At 39.6% G+C, this 25836-nt stretch overlaps 1 protein-coding gene across 1 annotated transcript in view; it reads left to right on the top strand.

Moving 5' to 3' along the window:
• The window catches only part of FBN1 (fibrillin 1), a 264477-nt gene that overhangs the window by 17354 nt on the left and 221287 nt on the right, over positions 1-25836 (top strand). Inside the window, exons 3-4 of the mRNA XM_025295542.3 lie at positions 17335-17417; positions 20104-20202. Of these exons, the coding sequence (XP_025151327.3) occupies positions 17335-17417; positions 20104-20202 (182 nt within the window). The remainder of the gene's footprint in view (positions 1-17334; positions 17418-20103; positions 20203-25836) is intronic.

Here is a 25836-nt window from a genome sequence, read left to right as displayed (position 1 = left end):
AGTTTTGAACTTACACTCAATGCCTCACACCCAGCAACGTCTGCAGTGCTGCCAGACATGCTTTTTCCACACTGTCTAAACTGACCCATGACTTTGAGGGTTGGGAAAAATTATTTAATATCTAATGCTGAGGCATAGCAGTGATGAGGTCTAATATTGTGGAACATTTACACAGAAGGAACCAAGCATTTGAGAGGGCAGACAAGGAAAGATAAAATTCTGCAGGGGCCCATTCCTTTCCCCTCTGCCCATGATTTTTTGTGCAAGTGAAGACAGAGACTCTCGATGTGTCATTTTTGTTTACAGTAGGAGTTTCAGGCAAGGGGTTATAAAAAGTTGGTGAGATTTTGAACTATGAGTGGATAGAAGAAGACGTTTGCAGATATTTTAACATTCACAAGTGAATGTTTTTACCCTCATTTCTTTCATTGCTTTCCTAGGAACACTCTTTTTATTTAAAAAATAGGCACTTTTAATTATACCTATTGTAGTAATCATTTTACCATTTAAGTCATATAATTAAGCACCTTAAGCTTATACAGTGTTGTGTGTCAATTAGTAAGCTTAGTCACTCCGTCATGTCTGACTCTTAGCAACCCCATGGACTGTAGCCCACCAGGCTGCTCTGTCCATGGGATTTCCCAGGCAAGAATACTGGAGTGGGTAGCCATGCCCTCCTCCAGGGGATCTTCCTGACCCAGGGATTGAACCCGCATCTCTCATGTCTTGCATTGGCAGGAGGGTTCTTTACCACTAGTGCTGCCTGGGACATATGTCAATTACATCTCAGTAAAACTGGGAAAAACAATCAAAAAGAAATAGGAACTAATATAGCTTTAGTGATTCAAATGAAACATTCTGTAAAGCACTGGTATATCCAAATCCCCTTGGGAAAGGTATGCAGGGATAAGAACTGCCCCAGTGGCTTCATTCTGAGTGTTTGTGGGGGATTGTGTGTGTGTACGTGTGCTCGTGCTAACATACAAGTTGTACTTCCTGTGTTTCATGTCAGTGAAAGATGCACGCCATTCTTTGAGGTCTGATATATTTCTACTGCTTGGTATCAAACTCCCTGGGAAACTGGTAGACTTTTTAAGAACAGAAGCTTTGTCGTTGGGAGCTGCTACAGAGGGGATTTGGAAACTGCTTCCCTGGTGGCTTAGAATGTAAACAATCTGCCTGCAATGCAGGAAACCCAGGGTTCGATCCCTGGGTCGGTAAGATCCCCTGGAGAAGGAAATGGCCACCCACTCCAGTATTCTTGCTGGAGAATTCCCTGGAAGAGGAGCCTAGCAGGCTACAGTCCATGGGGTTGCAAAGAGTTGGACACATCTAAGCGACTGATTCTTACTCTTACTAGGTAAGGAGGTAGAATGGGTGGTTGTGCCAGTGTCAGTTCCTTCTCAGAGGCTGGCACTATGTGGAAGCAGTGCCCATTCTTCTCAGTGATGAAATACGAAGACCGTCACCTTCCTCAGAGCCCACAAGGTATTGAGAGCACAGTGCTGGCATCACTCTGGCTGAGCGGGCTATCTTTTAGATTGGATTTCAGAGCTGTGCTGGTGTTGGGATGGGAGTTGCTACTTTCTGTGTGTGATGGACAGTGTGCAGGCAGCCTCTGAATTAGGTCATAGAGACGTGAATCTGGAGGGTTTCTGAGAATATCGTTTGGGTCACCCTGGCCTTTGTGCAGTTTATTGTCTTCCTAAGATGGGTCAGATAGTTGCCTGCATGACCTGATAATTTTGCTTGAAGCTGCTTTTCAAAAGACAGGATGTACCCATGTTCAGCATATACACAAAGCACATTCCAATGGCAGCTAGGAGTAGGTGTTGAATTATCCGCATTTTGAGTCTCTACATTGCTCCCCACCCACCCACTCCCCTAAACACTGAGCATGTTAAGAGCTGAGACATTTTTTTTTTTTTTAAACCAGGGTGACCAGGGCAGGATATTCACCATGTAGAAACTTTCAGAAACAAAAGTACTGGTCTGTAGGAGTGAATGTTCCCAAGATGTGTTCCTTTTATCTTTGCTTTTCTTTTCCGGTATACTTTGTGAGGCGTGTCTTAAATTTTTTGGTTCTGCAGACCTCAGAAAAGAAAATCAGAGCACGCAAAAAAGTTATACACAAATGAGATTATATAAAGGAACACATTCTCTCTGGGGTATTTATGGAAACATCTTTCTAATCTCTAATCTAAAATCTTTAGTACTAGCCTTGGAATGTTTTATTAATAAACTCTTTTGGTTTTTAATTAGTGATTTATGACATGTTTCCATTGGATAGACTTTGAACTATTACTTCACTTCTCTGAATTTCAGTTTCCTCATCTGAAAATGAGCACAGCAAATCATATTCTTGATAGAATTTAAGGGAAGAGTCACACAATCATTTTGTAAATTACAAAGCTCTCTAAAAGTTGTTCATTATTATTTTTATTCTACATTGTGACTTCATATGGACTAGATAAATTCAAGATTCAGTCAAATTTCCTTAAGTTTTAATTAGGCTGTTTTTATTCAAAAAATTTCCAGATAACTAATTTTTTAGAAGTAAATGCTTACAACTTGCTGAAATTACAAAGTTAAAAAAACAAATTGTCAAGTTCTTGATTCCTAATTTGTGAATTGTTAATTTCTATGAAATAATCTCAACCACAGTGTGCCATTAACTCACTTATTTTAGAAACAAACTCTATCAATGATATATTTTCCCTTTTTTTTTTTTTTGGCTCCTTAGCAACAGTCTTGTCTCTGTTCTGATGATAAGAATTGGTATAAAAATGACTTTAAAAGATCCATTTCCTGTTGACTCTTATGAAATAGAGTTTGAGATTCAAGCCCTTCAAAGCTTTTGAAGCTGTAAAATATTTTCAAATGATCCATCTGAAAGAAGGAAAAATTTTACTGTCATATTCCATGAATTCCATTTATGTGGGTCTTTTGTTATTTGATTTTTCATTTTAATTTTTTAAAATTAAAAAGTGGATAGAAACATTGATTTCTTATTAGAAATTGTGTTTTTCATTCCTTTATTTTATTATTTGGTTTCTTAGAAACATATTTATCTTTTCATCAAATTAAATTCTCACCACTCTGACAGAATTCTAACTTAGATTTCTTAGTTGGAAGTACCTGTGAAATCCTAAGCCTTCATTTACCATTTAAGATGCAGGTATTATGCTAGGTGCTAGGGCTGTATAGATCTGTCTTTAAAGGGCTCACATTCTATATAAAAGAGAGGGTAATTAATCAGTTCCAGGGAGTCTGAAATGCTCAAATAACCTGAGTATAAGAGCAAAGCCACCAAATAGCATTCAAAAATGACCTGTTTCCTTGCTTCATTTGGAAGCCACTCTTTCTAGAATTGGCTCGCTGAAAGTTTGATCTGTGAACTAGCCTTGGGTCCTGATTTTACATCATAGTTTCTGGGATCTTCTGCTTTGTAAAATAATGCAGGTACATTGAGAATTAGAATATCCAATTACTCCTCAGTTTTTAAGTTCCTGATTTATGGACTTAGGGATATCCCATACTGGCCCTCATGGGCTCCTGCTGGGGGTGGGGGGTGGCCCTGGGCCTCGGGCTGGGCAGCCTTCCAGCCAGGCTGCCCTCTCAGGATTGCGTGGAGTGGCCTGAGTTTAAGGTGGTTGGTGCTCACAGCTCACTGGGCAGCTGGCTGGAGCTGCAGGGACCATGGGTTTGAGTGGCCAAGTTTCCCTCTGGTTGCCTGCCGTGGAATGTGTTTTCCCATAGAAACAACATTTTAAGTCTGTGGTCAGGTTCCCAGACCAGCCTACAATAGCCCATTTAGCTGATAATGTGGCCGAGAGACTGCTATTTGACTAGCCCGGGGACCAAACCACCACCTATTAACATTGTTTCTATTGGAAAAGCCTGTCCAAGTTCTAAATACCAATATAGAAATGACATTTTGGAACCCTACCTGTTTGTCAGCTGGGAGCTGCCAGTCCTCAGAACTGGAGAGTTGAATCACTCTGCCCTCCCGGCTGCTGAAGGACACCATTCTTTCCCCTCAGCCTGATCCCATTGGCTGGCTTTCCTGTCTTTTCCTGGGGCTGCCAGGACATTCAGAAGATATTATCTCCTTGGACAGAGCTCTCTGTTTGAGAACTTCTGGGAAGTGGTGAGAATCGTGGTTTCAATCCCTTATTTCTTCTGTGGGTGGTAAAGAGGTGGGAAGGGACCAGTTGGCCCTTGGGAGTGGTGAATTCCATAGGACCATCCTGGGCCTGCCTGTTCTGGATCACCTGCTTACTTTACTTGTTTGCATTTCAATCATTTCTAGAATTTTGCCCACCCTTTAGAAAAGTACAGTGTGGCTTTGGCTTGGGTAAATGGAGCAAATATCCCAGTCTAAGAAAATAACCACGCTCATCTTGAACTCATGGGTAAATCCAAGGGATTGCTGGGTTCTGGGAAACAGTTCTTCAGAAGCACCATGAGTTTATGTGATACCATTGGTTAAATCCTTGTAGAGGCTGGAGAGATGCAATTATGAGGCACATTTTTTTTGTTGTTTGTTTTTTATTTTTTTCCTGTTTTGAAGAAACCCCTCCTCATCCTTACAGGATTGAATAGTAATTTCAACTTCATAAACAAATACACCTCTCCCCATGTTTAGATGGGAGTTCCTTTTATACTCACAACCAGTGGTGTGATGCCAGTGGGCAAGATACAGATCCCTTGCCTTGGAGAGAAGTAGGTTTAGTGCAAGTTTACCATAACAGAAAGCTAGTCAAACCATTACCTTTAGAAGTTTGAGGGGGTCACATGGGTGGTTTAGTGAACTGTGCAGACTTGTGTGTTCCCAGTATTGTGTAATCCACAATTCTAGACATAGAAAGTGCCCTGTGCGGTCAGTAGGATCAGGACTTGCCACACACATCCGTGTGCTTCTGGTTTTCATGGGTCAATGTCTGGTTTCCTAGTCCAGTGCACCCTGTGGCTTTAAATTCTCCCTCTTTTACAACGTTTTATTTTTTTCCAAAGTAAAGCAAAGACTTGCACATGTTCCAGTTCAGGTCTCAGTTTAGTTGCTCACTCATGTCCAACTCTTTGCAACCCCATGGAGTGCAGCATGCCAGGGTTCCCTGTCCATCACCAATTCCTAGAGCTCACTCAAACTCATGTCCGTTGAGTCGGTGATGCCATCCAAACATCTCATCCTCTGTCATTCCCTTCTCCTCCTGCCTTCAGTCTTTCCTAGCATCAGGGTCTTTTCCAATGAGTCAGCTCTCTGCGTCAGGTGGTCGAAGTATTGGAGTTTCAGCATCAGTATCAGCCCTTCCAATGAACACTCAGGACTGATTTCCTTTAGGATTGACTGATTGGATCTCCTTGCAATCCAAGGGACTTTCAAGAGTCTTCTCCAACACCACAGTTCAAAAGCATCAATTCTTCAGCGCTCAGCTTTCTTTATAGTCCAACTCTCACATCCAGGCATGACTACTGGAAAAACCAAGCTTTGACTAGATGGACCTTTGTCGGCAAAGTAATGTCTCTGCTTTTTAATATGCTGTCTAGGTTTGTCATAGCTTTTCTTCCAAGGAACAACTTTTAATTTCATGGCTGTAGTCACGATCTGCAGTGATTTTGGAGCCCCCAAAAATTAAGTCTCTCACTGTTTCCATCGTTTCCCCATCTATTTGCCATGAAGTGATGGGACCAGATGCCATGATCTTAGTTTTCTGAATGTCAAGTTATAAGCCAACTTTTTCACTCTCCTCTTTCACTTTCATCAAGAGGCTCTTTAGTTCCTCTTCACTTTCTGCCACTTAGGTGGTGTCATCTGCATATCTGAGGTTATTGATATTTCTCCCGGAAATCTTGATTCCAGTTTGTGCTTCATCCAGCCTGGAATTCCACATGACTTCTCATTCCAGGACATCTGGCTCTAGGTGAATGATCACACCATCATGGTTATCTGGGTCATTAAGATCTTTTTTGTATAGTTTTTCTGTGTATTCTTATCACCTCTTCTTAATATCTTCTGCTTCCATACCATTAGATCCATACCATTAGGTTAGGTTCATACCATTTCTGTCCTTATTGTGTCCATCTTTGCATGAAATATTCCTTTGGTATTGCTAATTTTCTTGAAGAGATCTCTAGTCTTTCCCATTCTGTTGTTTTCCTCTATCTCTTTGCATTGATAACTGAGGAAGGCTTTCTTATCTCTCCTTACTATTCTTTGGAACTCTGCATTCAGGTGCTTATATCTTTCCTTTTCTCCTTTGCCTTTAGCTTCTCTTCTTTTCTCAGCTATTTGTAAGGCCCCCTCAGACACCATTTTGCCTTTTTGCATTTTTTCCCCCTTGGAGATGGTCTTGATCATTGCCTCCTGTACAATGTCTGGAACCTCCGTCCATAGTTCTTCAGGCACTCTATGAGACATAATCCCTTGAACCTATTTGTCACTTCCACTGCATAACTGTAAGGGATTAGATTTAGGTCATACCTGAATGATCTAGTGGTTTTCCCATTTCAGTCACCTATAAAAAATTGCAACAGGATTTAAACTGGCTGCCACTGTAAAATGATCTCCCAGATTTGGGGAACTGCCTTAGCAACTCGGTTTCCTTAGCTGAGAAAGGCTGAAGGTGTGTGTGTGTTTGTGTGTGTGTGTGTGTCTGTATGTGTGTCCTTGATATGGCAACCTAAATTCTTTGGCTTTCAGGTTCTATGGCTATTGCTTTGGATCAACACAAAATTTCCACAAAACACAGCTTAGGGCATACATAAAATGAAACTGTGGAAGTCTCATCCTCTCTGTGCCACCGGTGCAAACAGATTAGGGAGGGAAAAGCCTCCATTTTAGCAGTGTATCCAGAGGAACCTCTCCAGGCTACCTGCTGAGTTCTGTGATGCTCGTCTTTAGGAATTGACCACAAATGCTGGCCCCATCAGTGACTTTGATCAGACACAACAATCTTCCATGAGAAAGTACACTTCAAACTTTTGCTGAGTCGAGTTACCTTTGGGATTTATGGTTTTCTTTTGCTGAAGAAATAAGTAGAATCAGATATTTATATATGAGTGTTTTCTCTACATTGATATTATATTTTCTCGAAGGAAATGTATTGATCCCTGAGTTATAAACATTGATAACCTCACTGATCAGAATAAATTAATGATCAGAATATCTGCAAAATGGCCAAGCCATGAAACCATTATGCATTACTGTTTAACTGTCTGCAAATGTTAGTCACTCAGTTTTGTTCGACTCTTTGAAACCTCACCGACTGTAGCCTGCTAGGCTTCTCTGTCCATGGAATTCTCCAGGCAAGAATACTGGACTGGGTTGTCATGCCCTTCTCCAGGAGATCTTCCCAACCCAGGGATCAAACTTAGGTCTCCCACATTGCAGGCAGATTCTTTATTATCTGGCCTTCCCTGGTGGCTTAGAGGGTAAAGCGTCTGCCCACAATGCGGGAGACCGGGGTTCAATCCCTGAGTCAGGAAGATCCCCTGGAGAAGGAAATGGCAACCCACTCCAATACTCTTGCCTGGAAAATCCCATGGATAGAGGAGCCTGGGAGGCTGCAGCCCATGGGGTTGCAAAGAGTTGGACACGACTGAGCTACTTCACTTTCACTTGTTTATTATCTGAACCACTAGGGAACCCCATTTAACTGTCTATAACCATTTAAATAGTCATGGAATATTCTTCTCTTAAATAGATTAATTTATAAGAAATAGTTCTCACTATGAGACAGTTTTCTATGTTGGCCTCATTTATAGCTGGCCTGTTTATGATACTGAAGAGATGGTATTAATCTTTGTTAATTATGATTTGTACTTACTGAGGCATTTAGTCAGTGTTCTCTTGTATGCTTCTGAACAGACTGCAAGATGTTCCTGGCATAACAAGCATTGTTTCTCTATTTGAAGAACTGTTAGACTGGGATCAGAGGGCCTACGGGTGGGTTTCACAGATGAGACTCTGTACATAAAATTATTTAAAGTATATAATTGCAATATCACATATGTAGGTTTTTGAGAAGTATGTCTGGAATTGTGTTGGTAGGTTGAAACATGATGGGATTAATCAAGGGAAAGAGATTAGTGTTATGAGGGGAGATGGAATTATACACTAAACACAAAGGTAGAAGAGCTAGTATGAATGTGAAAGAAGAGTTTGGAGAGTGTGTGTGTGTGTGTATGTGTGTGTTGGGGGAGGGGACTTGTACGAGAGTGACAGCTGAGTCCCTGAAGAGAAAGGAGGAGCAGAGCAGGAGTGTGGAAGTTGATCGAGCTGAAAGGTATCTGAAGTTAATAGTGAGATGTTTAACATTTTATGGTGATTAAAGGTCTATCTCTGAATCCCAGGAGAATGGAATTAGGCATGGTGAATATGAAAAGATGCTTAGCAACTACTGAGAACCTACTGTATAGCTCAGGAAATCTAGACAATGCCCTGTGGTGACCTAAATGGGAAGGAAGTCCAACTGCTGTACAGTAGAAACTAACACAATATGGTAAAGCAACTGTACTCCAATAAAAAGTAATTAAAAAAAGAAGCAGCTTAGCTACATTGTCCTAGTGAAGCAGAGAGGAACTAAGAAGCCAGGAAAAAGGAATGTGATATTAGTCCAACAGTGAAACACTAGGATTTGGACAAGGGATTTACGAATGGGGTTAGAGGATTTGAGAGTCATTTCAACAGTGGGATGAAATAAAACTAGTGACCCCTCTTAGCAACTGGGAAACATCAAGGCATAACTCAGATAGTCCCCTTCCAAGCTTACCTCGGGTGATGAGGCTAGACGCTCTTGTTCTGAGCTCCTTAGCTCCTCAGGCAGGCCTAGACGCCTGCACTGTGCTGTCATACTGGCCTGCTCGGCATACTTGTCTGTCTGCTTTCAGGAGCAAAGACTCTTATCTTAGTCACCTTTGAGGGAATGTAACAGTTTATTTATAATTGCATGGTAACAATATTATTGTTATTTTACTTTTAAATAAACTTTAAAAGCTCTGATAAATTTTAGAACAGTTTTAGATTTACAAGAAAAAAAAGCAACAAAAAAAAAAAACAGGAGGATAATACCAAGAGCTCCTATAAACCCTGGACACAAATTTCTCTGCTGTTAGCCTCCTATACTAGTTTGATACATTGATGACAATTAACTGAACCAATATTGATACATTTTTGTTAACTAAAGTCCATTTTTTATTCAGATTAATTTATTTTTTAACTGAATGTCCTTTTGATTGTTCAAAATCCCATCCAGGATGCCACATCACATTTAGTTTTCATGTCTTCTTAGGATGTGACAGTTTCTCAGACTTTCCTTGTTTGTGATGACCATGACCGTTTTGAGGACTATTGGCTAGGAATTTTGTAGATTATCCCTCAATTAGGATTTTTTGGGAAATGTTTAAGGAGTAGTGAGTTATACTTCACCTTTTTGAAGGCAGAGTATCTACATAAATTATTTGGAATTTATTAGCACAAGAGACTTTGCTCTTTTCTTGCCTTTATTTATTCAATCATGTATTTATCAATCTTGACTCATAGACATTTATTTTATACTTTGGATTATAATCCAATACTACTTTTGTTATTCTGCTACTTAAATGTTTCTAGTTTTGGCCACTGGGAGCTCTTCATTTGGCTCCTGTATCCCTGACATATGCTCATCATTGTGAGTTCTGTTTCTTTGTTTGGCAGTTACCTTCTACTTTCTATCGCCATGTGATACTCCAGACTCACCCTGTGCCCTTCTTGCCCAGTCCTCGAGTCAGCCATGTGTCCCAGGAGCCCTGGTTCCTTTTATTGGAGAATGGTATTAGAAACCATGATCTTGGTGTTAAGTATGCTTCTCTTAGTTACTTTTATTTCTTATCTAACACAGGGCCTAACACACAGTAGATTCTCACTGAATATGGTTGAATGGCTTTGAGTTTGTCTATACTCGCCTTGTAGACAAGGCAGTTATTCACATGCCTTATTGTGTGCTCAGCAGTGAATTTACTGGCTATACCAGAAGATGAGTTATGTGATCTTGGATGCCTTGTTGCTGCTGTTGTTCAGTTGCTAAGTCTTTGTGACCCTGTGGACTGCAGCACACCAGGCTTTCCTGTCCTTCATTTTCTCCTGTCTCTTGGAATTTGCTCAAACTCATGTCCATTGTGTTAGTGATGCCATGCAACCATCTCATCCTCTGTCAATTGGAGGTAGTAACAGACCATTTCTTTCTAGAGGCCCTGAGAGTAGAAATTGAGAGAGAGAGAGAGAGAGAGAGAGAGAGAGAGAGAGAGAGAGAGAGAAGGGACAGGAAGGAAGGAGGGAAAAGAAGCGAAGGGAGGGAAGCCTTGAGAAACAGACAGACACTGGCTTTGGAGGTGAGGATAATGGAGTTACTAATCTAACAGAGATGGGAGAAAGCAAGAAGAGGATAAACCTCCTGCAAATCAGAATACCAATGGTTCATCTTCCTGTTGCTTTTGAAATCATTTTCATTCAGAAAAATTGTGTGTGGTAGCTTAGAGAGGTTGGCTGACTGGCTTAAGTCTTCCAACGAGAAAGCCAGGATTGTCTGTGTCCCAGCCAGTGCTGATCTAGACAATCCAGAAATACGTCCCGGGGTCTGGAGAGCCTGGCTGATGCTTGAGGAGGCCATGGAAGCCATTTTCATTGCTGGGGTTTGAAGTTTCATTACTCGATTTGTTGTGACTGGCAGATGGGTTGGAATGGTCACATGTATTCAGATCACTGCTATGACCTCTGCCTTCGGCTAAGAAGAGAGCCAGAATAAAATAAATAAAATAAGGGTGGAGCAGTTGCAAAGTTTACTGAAGCAGTAGAGTCATTTATGAGATAGCACAGATGGTTTTTCTTTTTACCTGGATAAAATCTGTCAAAGTACTCATAAAATAATGATGTATGGTTCCACATTATATATAGCTCATTTGCATATTATAGTTTTTTCATCTCATTTTTGATAAAGTTGTAATTATTTTTAAACTCTGAAACTGGACTATTAGGATGTCTACCTTGAGGTGTGTTACATGGGCACCTTTTGTCATGTGGTGGCATATGCTTTTGATACCTCCCCATACTTATGCTCAAGAGGACTAAATGATAACTTTTTTCCCTGAAGGTCAAAGAAGCCAGCAGGGTCCATATCATTAACCTTTCAGTTCAGTTCAGTTCAGTCGCTCAGTCGTGTCCGACTCTTTGCGACCCCATGAATTGCAGCACGCCAGGCCTCCCTGTCCATCACCAACTCCCGGAGTTCACTCAGGCTCATGTCCATTGAGTCAGTGATGCCATCCAGCCATCTCATCCTCTGCCGTCCCCTTCTCCTCCTGCCCCCAATCCCTCCCAGCATCAGAGTCTTTTCCAATGAGTCAACTCTTCGCGTGAGGTGGCCAAAGTACTGGAGTTTCAGCTTTAGCCTCATTCCTTCCAAAGAAATCCCAGGGCTGATCTCCTTCAGGATGGACTGGTTAGATCTCCTTGCAGTCCAAGGGACTCTCAAGAGTCTTCACCAACACCACAGTTCAAAAGCATCAATTCTTCGGCGCTCAACCTTGTTCGCAGTCCAACTCTCACATCCATACATGACCACAGGAAAAACCATAGCCTTGACTAGACGGACCTTTGTTGGCAAAGTAATGTCTCTGCTTTTGAATATGCTATCTAAGTTGGTCATAACTTTTCTTCCAAGAAGTAAGCGTCTTTTAACTGGAGAAGGGAATGGCAAACCACTTCAGTATCCTTGCTTTGCGAACCCCATGAACATTATCATTAGCCTTTACCTAATGCTTATTATTCTGTTTGTCCAAAGTTTTATCACTTCACAACTGAGAAACTCATGCATATAAAATAGGAGTCCCTTGAATTTGTTTTTATTACCCTGGTCTTGTCTGAAAAATACTTTGCATTTGGGATAGGAAACAGAAGGGCTATCCTGGCTATAAGACGCCAGACTCACAGAAGTGGGTTCTGGCTTAGGAATGTGGACACACTGCAGACATCTCACACAGAGGCCAATTCTTACAATGATGTGGTCAGACGTGGTAGAGCCCAGCTATTTGCTCCATTGAGAGGGGCTTTAGCTAGCCCACCCAATCTCTGAGACTGTGTCTGAACTGGATCCAAATATCCAGCCTGCCGAGGCTCACTTCTCCCCTAGAGTGACTGGAGTTGGGTTGTTGCAGGGCTAACATTCAGAGCAACTGGTAAGAAAAGTTACAAAGAGTAATTGAAAAAATGTAATGTATAGCAGTAAAGTGGAATCATATCCTTCCCACCATAAACTATTAAGAATGGCATTGAAACATGTAAAATATCATGTATGAAATGAGTTGCCAGTCCAGGTTCGATGCACGATACTGGATGCTTGGGGCTGGTGCACTGGGATGACCCAGAGGGATGGAATGGGGAGGGAGGAGGGAGGAGGGTTCAGGATGGGGAACACATGTATACCTGTGGCGGATTAATTTTGATATTTGGCAAATCTAATACAGTTATGTAAAGTTTAAAAATAAAATAAAATTAAAAAAAAAAAAGAATCAGGTAAAACAGTTTATGTTTGTCTTTGGTCAGTTGATGGACATTTTTTGATATTTTTAATCTATGACACCATTAATGCTGCTGAGTGAATATCATTTTATTACCTAAATACATCTTTGCCTTAAGACAGTGTGCTCTAAAATAAGATTTCCTGGGTTCAAATCCCCCTTCTCTACTAAGCTATGGGACTTTAGCTAGCTAGCTTGTTTACTCTTCCTAAGACATAGTTTCCTTACTGTTAAAATAGTAATAATAGAATTTAGCTCAGAGAGTTTCTATGAAGATGAAATAATGTATCTTTAGCACTTGGTATATCTTTTGTCTGTGAATTTTACCTTTAATTTGCTGAATGCTACTGCCACTTGCCTGGAGCTCTAACTCTGACTTTTGTTAGTGATGTGTTAGTGGGTATATCTGATGAAGTACAAAGGAAGAGGTCTGAATGCTACACTTTTATTTACACAAAAAAGTAACTTCATTAATGATTTGTCTTCTTTATTAATGATTTTTTGTGCTGAAACCTGGAGAGTAAAATCTTTTAGAATGGAAATAATCCAACATGTCTACTTTAGACTTCAAATATCTTAGTGCTTTCCAACTTAAATAAGACATTCATTTCTAGAATTAAACCGTGTGTGTGTGTGTGTGTGTGTGTGTGTGTGTGTAAGTAGAATAAGTGCCATCCAGTTAGTTTGCAGTTCTCAAGACCAAAGTCAGCAGAGGAGAAAACTTATATCTTTCTAATACTTTGTATTCAGCCACAAGACATAGTAGTGTTTAGTGTTGTTGAAGAACAAATGGTAACAAGACAAAGCAATTGTCATTTGATGATATTGGTTGAAGTTAAATAATATATTACCTATTAAAAAGGACAATGTTATTAAACTCCAAAAAGTCAGAGCATGAAAAGAAATCATAATTCAACACTATATAGAATTTTAAGAAATGCAATGAAATGAAAATGTGATAATTAATGAAAGGGAACGATGAATGCTTCATTCTAATGGAGCAGGAAGTACCCTGTTTATGAGATAAGAAGTTCATACGTTTAAAGTAAAAATTATTGTTTTAAATAAAAGATGATCAAAGTATAACAGGATATATTTTTAAAATGAATAGTTATAGATGGGTATTAATTGAGGAAGCAAAAGAACTTTCTGCTTCCCCAGATCTTCATCTCCTGAGGCAAAGAGTTTTAACCATTTCTGTTTTTATTCTTCTCATATTTATCCTCTTGACGCCATGCACTGTGTTTGTACCTCTGTGTCTACATTTAAACAGTACATATTGGCTTCTTGCCATGAGAGATGGGGACATAGCTCACTTGGATCTATACTTTTACTCTCTCTTCTCGTTCCCATTTTTTAAATAATTATTGAATGACTTTTTGTTGTTGGTATTTTATTTTTTTATTTTTATTTTTATTTTTTTACAAAAAGACATTCAAGAATTATTTTTTTATTATACTCATAAGTTTAGTAGTGATTATAATATGGAAGGGGACTTTTGCAGCTAAATCAATGAATTTAGGGGATAATGGATTATACCTAAACTTTTTCTAAATGGTTTCTAAATAGAAAACCCACATGGTTTTCTAAAGAATCGCATGCAAAAGTTCATTTTAATTGAAGGCAGAATATTAATTTGATTCAATTACAATAAATCACTAGATGATATGGCGATAAAAAATGTAATGGGCACTATTAGTTTTCTTCATTGATCTACCATGCTATCAATATTCACAGTAATTATAAAGCAGGCACATAGATAACAAAATCCAGTCGATAGATCCAAGGACACCGATTTCCTTTCATTTGATGGAAAAACATAGACTACAGTGCTTTAAATTTCTCTTCTCATTTTCATTAAAGGACATCAGTTCAGTTCAGTTGCTTAGTCCTGCCCAACTCTTTGTGACCCCATGGACTGCAGCATGCCAGGCTTTTCTGTCCATCACCAACTCCTGGAGCTTGCTCAAGCTCATGTCCATCAAGTTGCTGATGCCATCCAACCATCTCATCCTCTGTAAGCCCCTTCTCCTCCTGCCTTCAATCTTTTCTTTTCGCAGTTTCAGGGTCTTTTCCAATGAGTCAGTTCTTCATAATAGGTGGCCAAAATATTAGAGCTTCAGCTTCAGCATCAGTCCTTCTAATGAATATTCAGGATTGATTTCCTCTAGGATTGACTGGTTTGATCCCCTTCCAGTCCAAGGGACTTTCAAGAGTCTTCTCCAACACCACAGTTCAAAAGCATCAATTAAAAAATTAAGTTCTTAAACCTCTATTTCCTGAATCAATTGCTTTATTTCTCTCCACACTTTTCTTTCCAACTTGTTTCTTGATTTATGACACATGATAGTTTAAAACATTTACCTTTGGTTTTGTAACCATTGTAAATTGCAGTGTCTTCCATGTTTTGTCTGTAGGTTGATTCTAAACATTGAAGGAACAATAAAGAATGTCTATTACTGTGATTTTTCAAATATCTTGGAAAGTCTTTTGAATATCTTGCTTTGTAGGACTGATTTTGTACTCTTTTTTACCTACTTTTTTTTTTTTTTTTAACCCTGTTGTATGTGTTTACTCCATAAATACACTCATTCTTGTCAGACAGTGTGTCCTGGTTTTTGTTTGAAAAACATAGTTACTCTGAGTACAGGACACCCTACAAAAGGCTCAGGGACTCTCTGAAGCTCTTCCAGGGTTTGGTTTGGAGTTGCATCGAATCCAGTGGAGTTGTTGGTGGGGAAGGTTTGAGATGGTTGACTTTGGCCTGGATTGTCATTTCAGATTGAGAGAACTTTTATGAAGTTTGGGTGTTCTCCTGCCCCAGCTGTCTGTCCTATCTCTTCCTCTCACTCCCCTTTCCAAGATTATGAGTTGCCCTGGGAAGTTCTGGGCACTCTGAACTAATGTTTAGGGCACTACTTTGTTACAGGAGGGACAGAGAATGGACAGCATTTGGCTTGGAATTCCCAGTAAAGTTTCTCTCTCTTCCTTAATCTCTTATGGTTCCTTTGGCTGAATAGCTAATTTAGATCAGAAGATAATTCCACCACCATGCTGCTGCTGCTGCTATGTGTTTTCATTGTCTTTTTCATTTATAAGCTATTCATGTTCATTAGGAGAAGGCAATAGCACCCCACTCCAGTACTCTTGCCTGGAAAATCCCATGGACGGAGGAGCCTGGTAGGCTGCAGTCCATGGGGTCGCGAAGAGTCGATCATGACTGAGCGACTTCCCTTTCACTTTTCACCTTCATGCATCAGAGAAGGAAAGGGCAACCCACTCCAGTGTTCTTGCCTGGAGAATCCCAGGGATGGGGGAGCCTGGTGGGCTGCCGACTAAGGGGTTGCACAGAGTCGGACATGACTGAAGCAACTTAGCAGCAGCAGCATATTCATTATTTCATCTGATACACACACATGTGATGTGGACACATTCCATTATCCCAATTGTAGAGAAATAAACTAAGGCTCAGAGAGTTCCCAACACCAGGCACATATTAAGCCTCTATCCAATAATTTTCTGTCTAGCATTGGAATAGCCCTGGCTAATCCTACCCTGGCTAGGTATGTATTTGGGGCCCTCTCCTTGGCTCCTCCATCCTTCTTCTTTCTCTTTCTGATGTCAGGATCAGTTGGTCTGAAGTATGCATTTTTCCCTGTAGGATGTTCCAGGTTCTCTGGGGCTGTAAAGGGAGTTCAGGACGGGGAAAAGACTTGAACTCATTTTCCAATCCTGCATTTGGTTAAAGTGGTGAGTTTAGGGAGAATACAGGAGGGTTCTGTGCAAATATAGTGAGAATATGTGAATACACCCCAACAGAAAATGTATTTTAGCTCTGCAATAGTTTTTAAAGGCTTATACTTATGGGACTATAGTATTTATACCAGCAAGGCTTTGGATAGCTGCGATTTTGTGAAATTGATTGTAAAACCTTTGATCTGCCTTATCAGCCCCTCAACTTGAAGAACTGGCGTCAATGTTCAGGCCCGCAGATGTGGCAGAGTGAAATGAATCATTTCTTCTGGGTGTCGGTGTTATATCCTCTGCCTTAGTTTCCAGTGTAAAATTTGCTAAATCTTTACCCAGTTGTTCCCTTAAAGAGTTAAATATGGATCATCTGGATTCTGAATGCATGGCTTTGTTCCAAAACATGTGATGAACTGTCTGTAAACAAGAAATCCAGTTGACATGGACTTTATTTTCCTGTAACTGTGGGTATCAACTATGTTTCCAAACTTTTGCTAAAGAAATATTTACATGTTTTGGCTTTTATTTTTTTTCTGACTAATGTCGGAGTTTGCATTCCTATAATTCTGGTGAAAGGAAGAATGTGGTCATAGTTTAGAAGGTAGATTGGCCATAGGAAAAAATACACACAACTTCAATGAGTAAAAATATAAGACCTAATATTCAATATACTTCATGATGACTTTTCTTAACTAGATTGGTAAATATATTGTTCAAACTAGACTCGTGTAACACCATAAATTTTTATATCTGTGCATTGTGATAGAACTGCATTTTGTTTCTATGGTCTTTATTTTCCTGATGCTCTGTATACATAGGTGATATTAAGCATATCCTTATTGGTATCATTCTGTTAAAATGTACCAAACTACTAAGCCAGCATTGAGTCCCATGAGCTTACTGTTCTTGTCTGCAAAGATTCATACTGTTCTAATAGCTCAGGAATTTTTTCCTTTAATTTAGTCACATATTCTTTTTGGAAAAAAAAAATATGGAGTTATCATGATTGAATTTTTTTTGTTTTTATTTCAGACCCAATGTCTGTGGATCACGTTATAATGCTTACTGTTGCCCTGGATGGAAGACTTTACCTGGTGGAAATCAGTGTATTGTCCGTAAGTAATAGGCAATCTATTATTTTTCATCGTTTTCTTTTGTTTTGGTTGCATGGTGATTCTTAGTATTCTGTCCTATGTAACTACATACCATTAATATGTTAATAGCAGAGCCTTCCAGCTCAAAGATTTTCCTACTTCCTCTGAATCCAGCTTTGGAATATATTAACTCATGCAAGCCACTGTTAATACTTTAATCCAGTGACTTCCTTTAGAATGTTTCTGAGATAGAGGGAATAGAGCCACAGGGATACTCTGATTAAGGTATCAGGTCATTGCATCTATTATTCCTGGTTGCGTAGACGATGTCATCACTTTGATAGGGTTTTTTAAAACAGTTTATCATTGCTGCCTTCCTTATTGTAATTTCCGTGTTGGCCACCTACAAGCCTACCCAAACCTTGCGTGTTGAATCTGGGTGATGGAGGCTAAAAGGAAACCTAACTCTTAGACAAAGAGGAGAGGAAGCTGATAGAGCATCATATGAAAATGAGTGAAAAGACTGGGGGAGGAACTCAGATGGTACCAGAGATTCCTGTATTGATTCTGCTTCTGTGGCAAAGCTCAGATTCTCATATCCCACAAATGTTGTGCCACAAGTCACATGCCAGACAAGGTGGTGTTTAATGGAGATACTAAGTAAGATTAGTTATGGCATTGGTCCTCCATGAACTTTTACACTCATCACACCTGTGAAATAATTTTCAGTTTTTGGAAAAATCCATTAGTATAATAGGGAAATTTAGAGCTGAGAAGCCATTAAGGAATCGTGTCATCCCTCTTCTTATTTGGCCAAAAATGGTCTGTGGAGAAGAAGAGATTATTTCAATCAGCATTCTTTTGGTGACCTGAAAAAGTTAATTTCCTTCCCATTTCTTGATTTTGACTAAAAAAACTTATTCATTTGACACCTTGTGGTTTATTTCAAAATCAAAGCTGACTAAGAGAGGGATGTAATGGGTTTTGGAGTTTTCTAAATGAACTTGACAACAAAACCCTTTCCCTAGTGTTCTGTGGAATCTCTGAGAAATGCTACCTTCAGGTATTTAAGTATTTGTAGAGCCTTTTGAAAGCTTATTTCTTAATAGTTTTCAATCTCCATCCTAGGGCTCTTCTGACGTTTTGATGCATTTTCTATCAAGGGCATTATTTTTGGCCTTGCATATTTCATTTACTTCTTTCAAGTTTGTGCAGGAGTTTGATGGAAAGAATCAAGTCTATGAGTATAAAAGAGTAGTGACCAAATCTTGGTCTTTTGATCAGTGTAAACCATTTGCCATTTGAACTTATTCTTCGGTCCAGTTAGCAGAGCATTTGGTACCAGTATGATATTAGTCTCTGGGTGGCTTGAAGATGTTAATGGCTTCCTGACTGTAGAATCAGTACTATTAAGTGGATTCACACTTCTCTTCTCAGACTGTTGATGTGGTTCACAACAGGACTAAATGTGTAGGATACAAGTTGCTCTGTAGATCAGATGTTCTCAGCTGGCAGGATCTGAACCAGGAAGCAGCCTGAGCCAGCCATGAAATTTTTTATAAAGATTACTAAATTTTAAACATTTACAATAAAATAGGCTACCAAGATTACTGTTACAAGTTTTATATCACTAACTCTAAGTTAGTGTAAAAAACAGAATGTGTATGTGTATTAGTCGCTAAGTCATGTTTGACTCTTGCGACCCCAAGGCCTGTAGCCCACCAGGCTCCTCTGTCCATGGGATTTTCCAGGCAAGAATACTGTAGTAGGTTGCCATTTCCTTCTCCAAGGGAATCTTCTAGACCCAGGAATGAAACCCAGGTCTCTTGCATCGCAGGCAGATGCCTGCATGGCAGGCAGATTCTTTACCCACTGAGCTACAGAAAGCCCCATACATACATACATACATACATAAATATGTATATGGACTTCTCTGGTGGCTCAGTGGCAAAGAATCCTCCTGACAATGCAAGAGACACAGGAGAAGCAGGTTTGATCCCTGGATTGGGAAGATCCCCTGGGGGAGGAAACGAACCCACTCCGGTATTCTTGTTTGGGAAATCCCATGGACAGAGAAGGCTGGTGGGCTACAGTTCATGGGCTCACAAAGAATTGGACACTACTTAGCTACTGAACAACATATATATGTGTGTGTATGTATATGCAGGAATATATATACAAACATACAAATATATATATGTGTGTGTGTGTGTGTGTGTATAAACATATATATATATATATATATATATATAAATAAAAAGAGAGAGAGAGAGGAGGAAATGGCAACCTACTCCAGTATTTTTGCCTGGAAAATCGCACGGGCCAAGGAACCTGGCGGACTACAGCCCATGAGGTTACAAAAAGTTGGACCACGACTAAGCGACTAAACAATGCAGGATTTTTGTTTTGTTTTGTTTTCCTTTTATAGACTATCCTGGGCTTATTGACAGATTGTGAGCTGTGGAATAAGTAAAGAGAGGCTAGAGAACTGCTCATACGGCTAAGGGAGCTTCCCAGTCTTAGATTCTGCTTAGTCTAACAGGTTTGTTTTATACGTGAATAGACCTGAAGCCTAAGGTCACACAGGTCATGATAGCAAAGTTATCAAGGAACTTGATAGTCCAAGTTTCCTCACCTGAGGATTGGGGCCCTGTGAATCACCGTGCTCTGAAGCCATGTGCTAACAGACCTCTGGTTTTATTCATAGCCATTTGCCGGCATTCCTGTGGGGATGGATTTTGTTCGAGGCCAAATATGTGCACTTGCCCATCTGGTCAGATAGCTCCTTCCTGTGGCTCCAGATCCAGTGAGTATAACATGTCATTATATATAATATTATTTTATGTGGTTATGCCCTATTTTCTCCTAAATTTGCTTTTGGCTTTTCTCTTGCCTGCAATACATATTTTTTTTTTTTTTTTTCACTAGAACATCTGCCTTCTCTGCTCTGCCCAAAATACTTGGAATGGCTGTCCTCAGTCTGGCCTCCCATTTCCCTTCTTCACTTTTTATAGGGAAATTACCTGTGGGACATAGTTACTATGAATAATATAAAGATTGTGGCGTCCTTCTGTGTAGGTGTCATCTTATTTATCTTTGTATCTCCAGTGTAAATACCATAAAAGATACTCAATGACATGATCGTTTAATGAACATTTTTGACTCAAGGAAACTAGGCATTCTTCCTTGTGGTACTGAAGTAGGAATCTGATTAAACACTTTTTACAACTGGAGACCCCTGCCTTTTGCGAGAGGACAATATTAGGAGTCATCATGGCAGTTTACTGGGGATGATTTATCATGAAGCACAAACATATTTTGCCTTTTAGAATTTTACCACTTTGTTCATTCCATGATGCCAAGGAAATATTCACAGTTCATTATTCAGAGACTTTGCTGGCATATTCTGTTGTTTTTGTTTTTAACGTGGGTGCTCAGCAGTGAATTAGGGGAAATGTGGGGGTTGGGAAGGAGGTGACTCATTGGTTGTTAAAAAATGAAGTTCAATATAAACAGCCCCTCAACATCTTGACCATTACCAAGGCAAAAATCTTAGGTTCCTTTTCCACTTCCAATTTCTGGTGAGAAAATATATTTCCCTTACAGCATATTCTGGTTTTGACATGGTTTTGAGAGTATTATGGAATATTGTGAGCTTCCCAGGTGGTGCTAGTGACAAAGAACCCACCTGGCGATGCAGGAGATGTGAGAGATGCAGGTTCGATCCCTGGGTTGGGAAGATGCCCTGGAGAAGGGCATGGCAACCCACTCCAGTATTCTTGCCTGGAGAATCTCATGGACAGAGGAGCTTGATGAGCTATAGTCCATAGGGTCGCAGAGTCAGACACAACTGAAGCAACGTAGCATGCATGCATGCATGCATTGTGGAATAAGTACATTCTTTTTTGTTGATTGCAAGTAGAGACTTGAGCATGATCAAGATCCTATTACCTATTAAGTTTAACTTTGGTTCTTATTTAACTGTGGTTCTCATGAACCAGCTAACAGAATGGGACCAATAGTGCAGGGCAGCAGACCTTCTTGGTGCCCACTCACATACCTTGGCATTCATGGGTTACACAAACAACTCTGCCTTTAGAGCTCTGAAACATTTTTCTGGCCAGGGAGCATGCATGGCAAGCTGGAAAGGCTGAGGGGATTAATTAGAAGCACCTTTTAACCAGTGACAAACGGAAAGTGTTGGATTAATGCCCGTACTTCCTTGCCTCTCATTTTGCTTAACTATGATGTGTGTTATGCACTGTCTTCTAAAGTTCCCTAGTGGAGCCCAAGCTGCCCATGTAGGAACAGGCTTGAGAATGTACGTCATTAGTTTCCTTCTGTTACCTGTCTCACTTTCCCAGTCTCTTTACCAGTGTTTCCTGAAATTACTTCTAAAAGAAACCACTGACATTTGAGTTATTGTCTCAGAATTTGCTTCTGGTGGAAACCAAATGGAGACAGATAGTTGTAGGTTGGGATAGAAATTCTCCTGTGGGCTGGGGCTCGTTTGCTTATTGCAATGAGTATAGCATGTTCTTCTTCCTTTTTTTTTTTTTTTTGCTGTTTTTTTAACTTTTTATGTTGTATTGAGGTATAGCTGATTAATAATGTTGTGAGGGTTTCAGGTGAACAACAAAGGGTAGAATGTTCTTTCTTGATCTCAGCTTGGTTTTGAATGTGTGTTCTCCAAGCAACAAGAGGTTAATCCCATATATCAGGAGCACTTGAGCTGGAGGAGTAGCAGGAGGCAGAGTGCTCAGTTGGCAGCACTTCGGGGAACATGCTGGATGGCTCCACCTCTATCAGGATGATGACCTCCAGGCTGCCTCTGAGGAGTGAGAGCCTCGGGTGGGGAAGGAGACTACATAGCAAGTTGGGAGTAGGACCATCCCTCAGATTGGTCCTTCAACCAGCCACTAACACACCACTCCATAAGGGGGAGAAAGTATAGTCAGGTGGCAAACTGGATATCCAGCTGGAAAGGTCTTCAATGATAGTGTGAGCTGCTAATAATTTAGTCAAGTAAAAATCACGAGATGTGGAGAAAAGAGGTTAATAAGATCAGAGGGAAAAGCCGTGGTTCTAGTACATTTCGAGCTAGTAGCGAGGTGGGAGGAGTGCAGTGGTAAGGTCCTGTGGGCCAGATTAGGGTAGAGGCTGAAGTCCAAGGCTTGTGCATGCTAATCTTTGAGGAGGTTTGGGTCTGTTTGTGGTGCTTGTCCACTGGACAAAATCCCCAAGTACTTTGTGGATGAGAGTGAAGTGAGGGGGAGGACACAGTTTCATGAGGGTTTTTTAGGCATTTGGAGCCTTTAAAATCATTGGCTTGGACTCTACCTGAACTAATAACGTCCAGACAGCTTGCACAACTAAAGCTGGCAGAATGTTTTATTAATAAGTTAAGGGTAGCTGAGGAATGATCAGAATTCATTTCTGATCTTTTTAAATGATGTTCTAGGAAACAGCTCTGCCATCCTATAGAGCTTCCTGCCCATGGTGTGGTAGACAAATGTGGGTAGGTCACTTTGCTAACTCCCCTGGTAATAGAAAGATAATCTAACTCAGTGAAATGTTTGCATTCACAACTTGTGGTTCTGGTAAGAAGGAGTAAATTTAGGTCATTTTACCAATATTTCCTGTGAGAAACTGTATACTTGTTATGTGATGGAGTCAAGGAGGTCCAGGTGAGTTGTAGGACCTGGGAGGCTTTAGCCTTCTTATTTGAATATATAAAGAATGAAAGGAAGGTTTTTCTTTCAGGTTGTTTCCAACTTGTGTCCTGTGACTGTTAAAATAGGAAATGATCTCTTAGTGACCTGAATGAGAGATTGCATTTCCAGAAAGTCCAAACTGCCAGCCAGCAATTCCTTTGGATACCAGGAAGTCATGGCTTCCGTTAACCTATTGGGAGTCTTGCCACCAGTCGTTGAGGCACCAGGGCAAAAAGAGGATTGGCTAGACAGGTTCAGAACAGTGGGTTTTCTGGACTTTAATTCTAGGTATATTAGGACTGCTCTCTACTCTCTCAGTCTCTGAGGCCAGAGATGGATCCTGAGCAATTCTAATTCTCATAAAGACCTGTCATGGGTGATTCATGAATTTTCTCACACTCTCCTTAAATATATATAAGTACAATAGATAAGTAAAATAGATAAAGTATATAAAATAGATATCTAAAATGAATAATATAGATATATAAATATAATAATTATCTTTTTAAATAGTATACAGTATATTATTATAAAAGGTGTTCCCTAAATTTCATATTTTAGAATTTTGAGTTGAGTTTATGCTCATTCTATTTTATTCTTTATGCTTCTTAAAAGGATTAAAAAATTAAACTTACTAGTTTGAGTTAATGGTAGATTCACATTCAATTGTAAGACGTACTTCGTAGCCATCCTGGGTGTCTTTTACCCAGTTTTCCTCATGTTAATGTCTTGTGATACTATAATACAACCAGGCTATTGACATAGATACAGTCAAGCTACAGAATGTTGCCATCACCACCAGGATTCTTCATGTTTCTCTCGTATCCGTTTCCTCCTACATCCTCCTTAACCCTGGCAACCACTAATCTGTTCTCCGTTTCTATAATTTTGTCATTTCAAGAATGTTATATAGATGGAATCACATAGTATATAACCTTTGGGAATTGTCTTTTTTCACTCAGCATAATTCTCTGGGAATTCATCCTTTTGTGGTTGTTCTGTGTATCAGTACTTTGTTCCCTTTTATTGCTGAATTTACATGCTATGAATGTAAGGTTTGTTTAGCCATTCACCCATCAAAAGATATCTGGGTTACTTCTAGTTTTTGGTTAATCAAACAAAGCTGCTATGAACATTTATGTACAGGTTTTTGTGTGAATGTAAGTCTATTTCTTTGGGATAAATGCCCAGAAATGCAATTGCTGGGTTGTATGGTAGTTACGTATTTAGCTTTTCTAGAAACAGCCAGCTGTATTTGGAGTGGCTGTACCATTTTACATTCTCTTCAGCAATGTATGAATGACCCAGTTTCTTTGCATTATCACCAGCTATCAGGGTTGCTGCTGTTTTCAATTCTAGCTGTTCTGATGGGTATGTGGTAATTACATCACTGTAATTTTAATTTGCGTTTTTTCCTACTGGCTTCTAATGTTTATTATTTTTTTCCTGTGCTTATTTGTCACCTGCATATATCTTCTTGAGTGAACTGTTGTCTCTTCACGTCTTTTGCCTTGATTCTAATTGGATTCTTTTCTAATTTAGTGTTTTGAGAGTTCTATGTGTACTTTAAATCCTAGCCCTTAATCAGCTATGTCATTTGCAGACGTTTTCTCTCACTCTATAGCTTGTCTTTTCATCTTCTAACAGAGCAAAAGTTTTAAAATATGTTTGAGTCCAATTTATCAATTTTTTCTTTAATGGAAAATAATTGTGCTTTTGATCTCAAGTCTAGGAACTCTTTGCTGAGCCATAGATCCTGAAGATTTTCTCCAGTTTTTTTTTTTTTTTTCCTAAATGTTACATTTACATTGAGGTCTAGGTGTAGTTGATACCTGTGGATGTCTGATTCCTCCAGCCCACTTATTGGGTTGGCCAAAAAGTTCATTTGGGTTTTTTCATAGGATGTTTTTGGCCAACCTAATATTTCCAAAAAGGCTGTCCTTTATCAGTAGAATTACTTTTTAAGTTTTATCAAAAAAATCAGTTGGGTATATTTGTATACATCTACTTTCAGTGTCTCTATTTTATTCCATTGATCTGTCTGTCCTTTCTCCAGTATCGTACAGTCTTCATTACTGCAGCCTATGGTAAGTTTTCAAAACTGAGTAGACTAATTCCTCCCACTTAATTATTCTTTTTCAAAATTGTTATTCTAGTTCCTTTGCTTTTCCATATAAATTTTAGATTCATCTTGTCTGTATATACAGAAAAATATTCTCTAGGAATTTGATAGAACTGCTTTAAATCTGTATGTCAGTTTGGAGAGGATTGACATCTTTACTGTTTGGAACCACTTTTAGTTTGGATAAGATTTTATCATTTTTAATTCATTTCAGTTTACTTAGAATTTGGGGTACTTGTACTCCCAACCCGAATCCAAGCTTTAAGGATGTAAGAAGCCCAGGGGAACAATTGTAGAGCAGTGGGTTAGCAAGTTTGAGCAAGTATGGTGCAACCATTGCTCAAAGTGTAAGTATGAGCATACTCAGAGGATGGGAAGGTAGCACTGTAGCTGGTCTGGAAGAAGTGACCTTGGAAAGGTTTTTCAGGAAAGCGTGGGTTTTATGTGAACAGAGAGAAGAAGCTTGGGTGGAATCTGCTCAGATTTGTCCGTAGAAACAATTGAACTCTTTGCTTTCTAGTTAACTGTCTATGGAAGTGCCTTCATCACTGCTATCATATAACTTGTCTTTCTTTGTATCTTTTTCAGCTCTGCTAGGTTTTTT

Source organism: Bubalus bubalis, chromosome 11 (genome assembly GCF_019923935.1).
Source record: "Bubalus bubalis isolate 160015118507 breed Murrah chromosome 11, NDDB_SH_1, whole genome shotgun sequence".
NCBI classification, from domain to species: Eukaryota; Metazoa; Chordata; class Mammalia; order Artiodactyla; family Bovidae; genus Bubalus; species Bubalus bubalis.
Note: the sequence above shows the minus strand (reverse complement) of the source record. Positions and strands in the feature narration are given on the sequence as shown.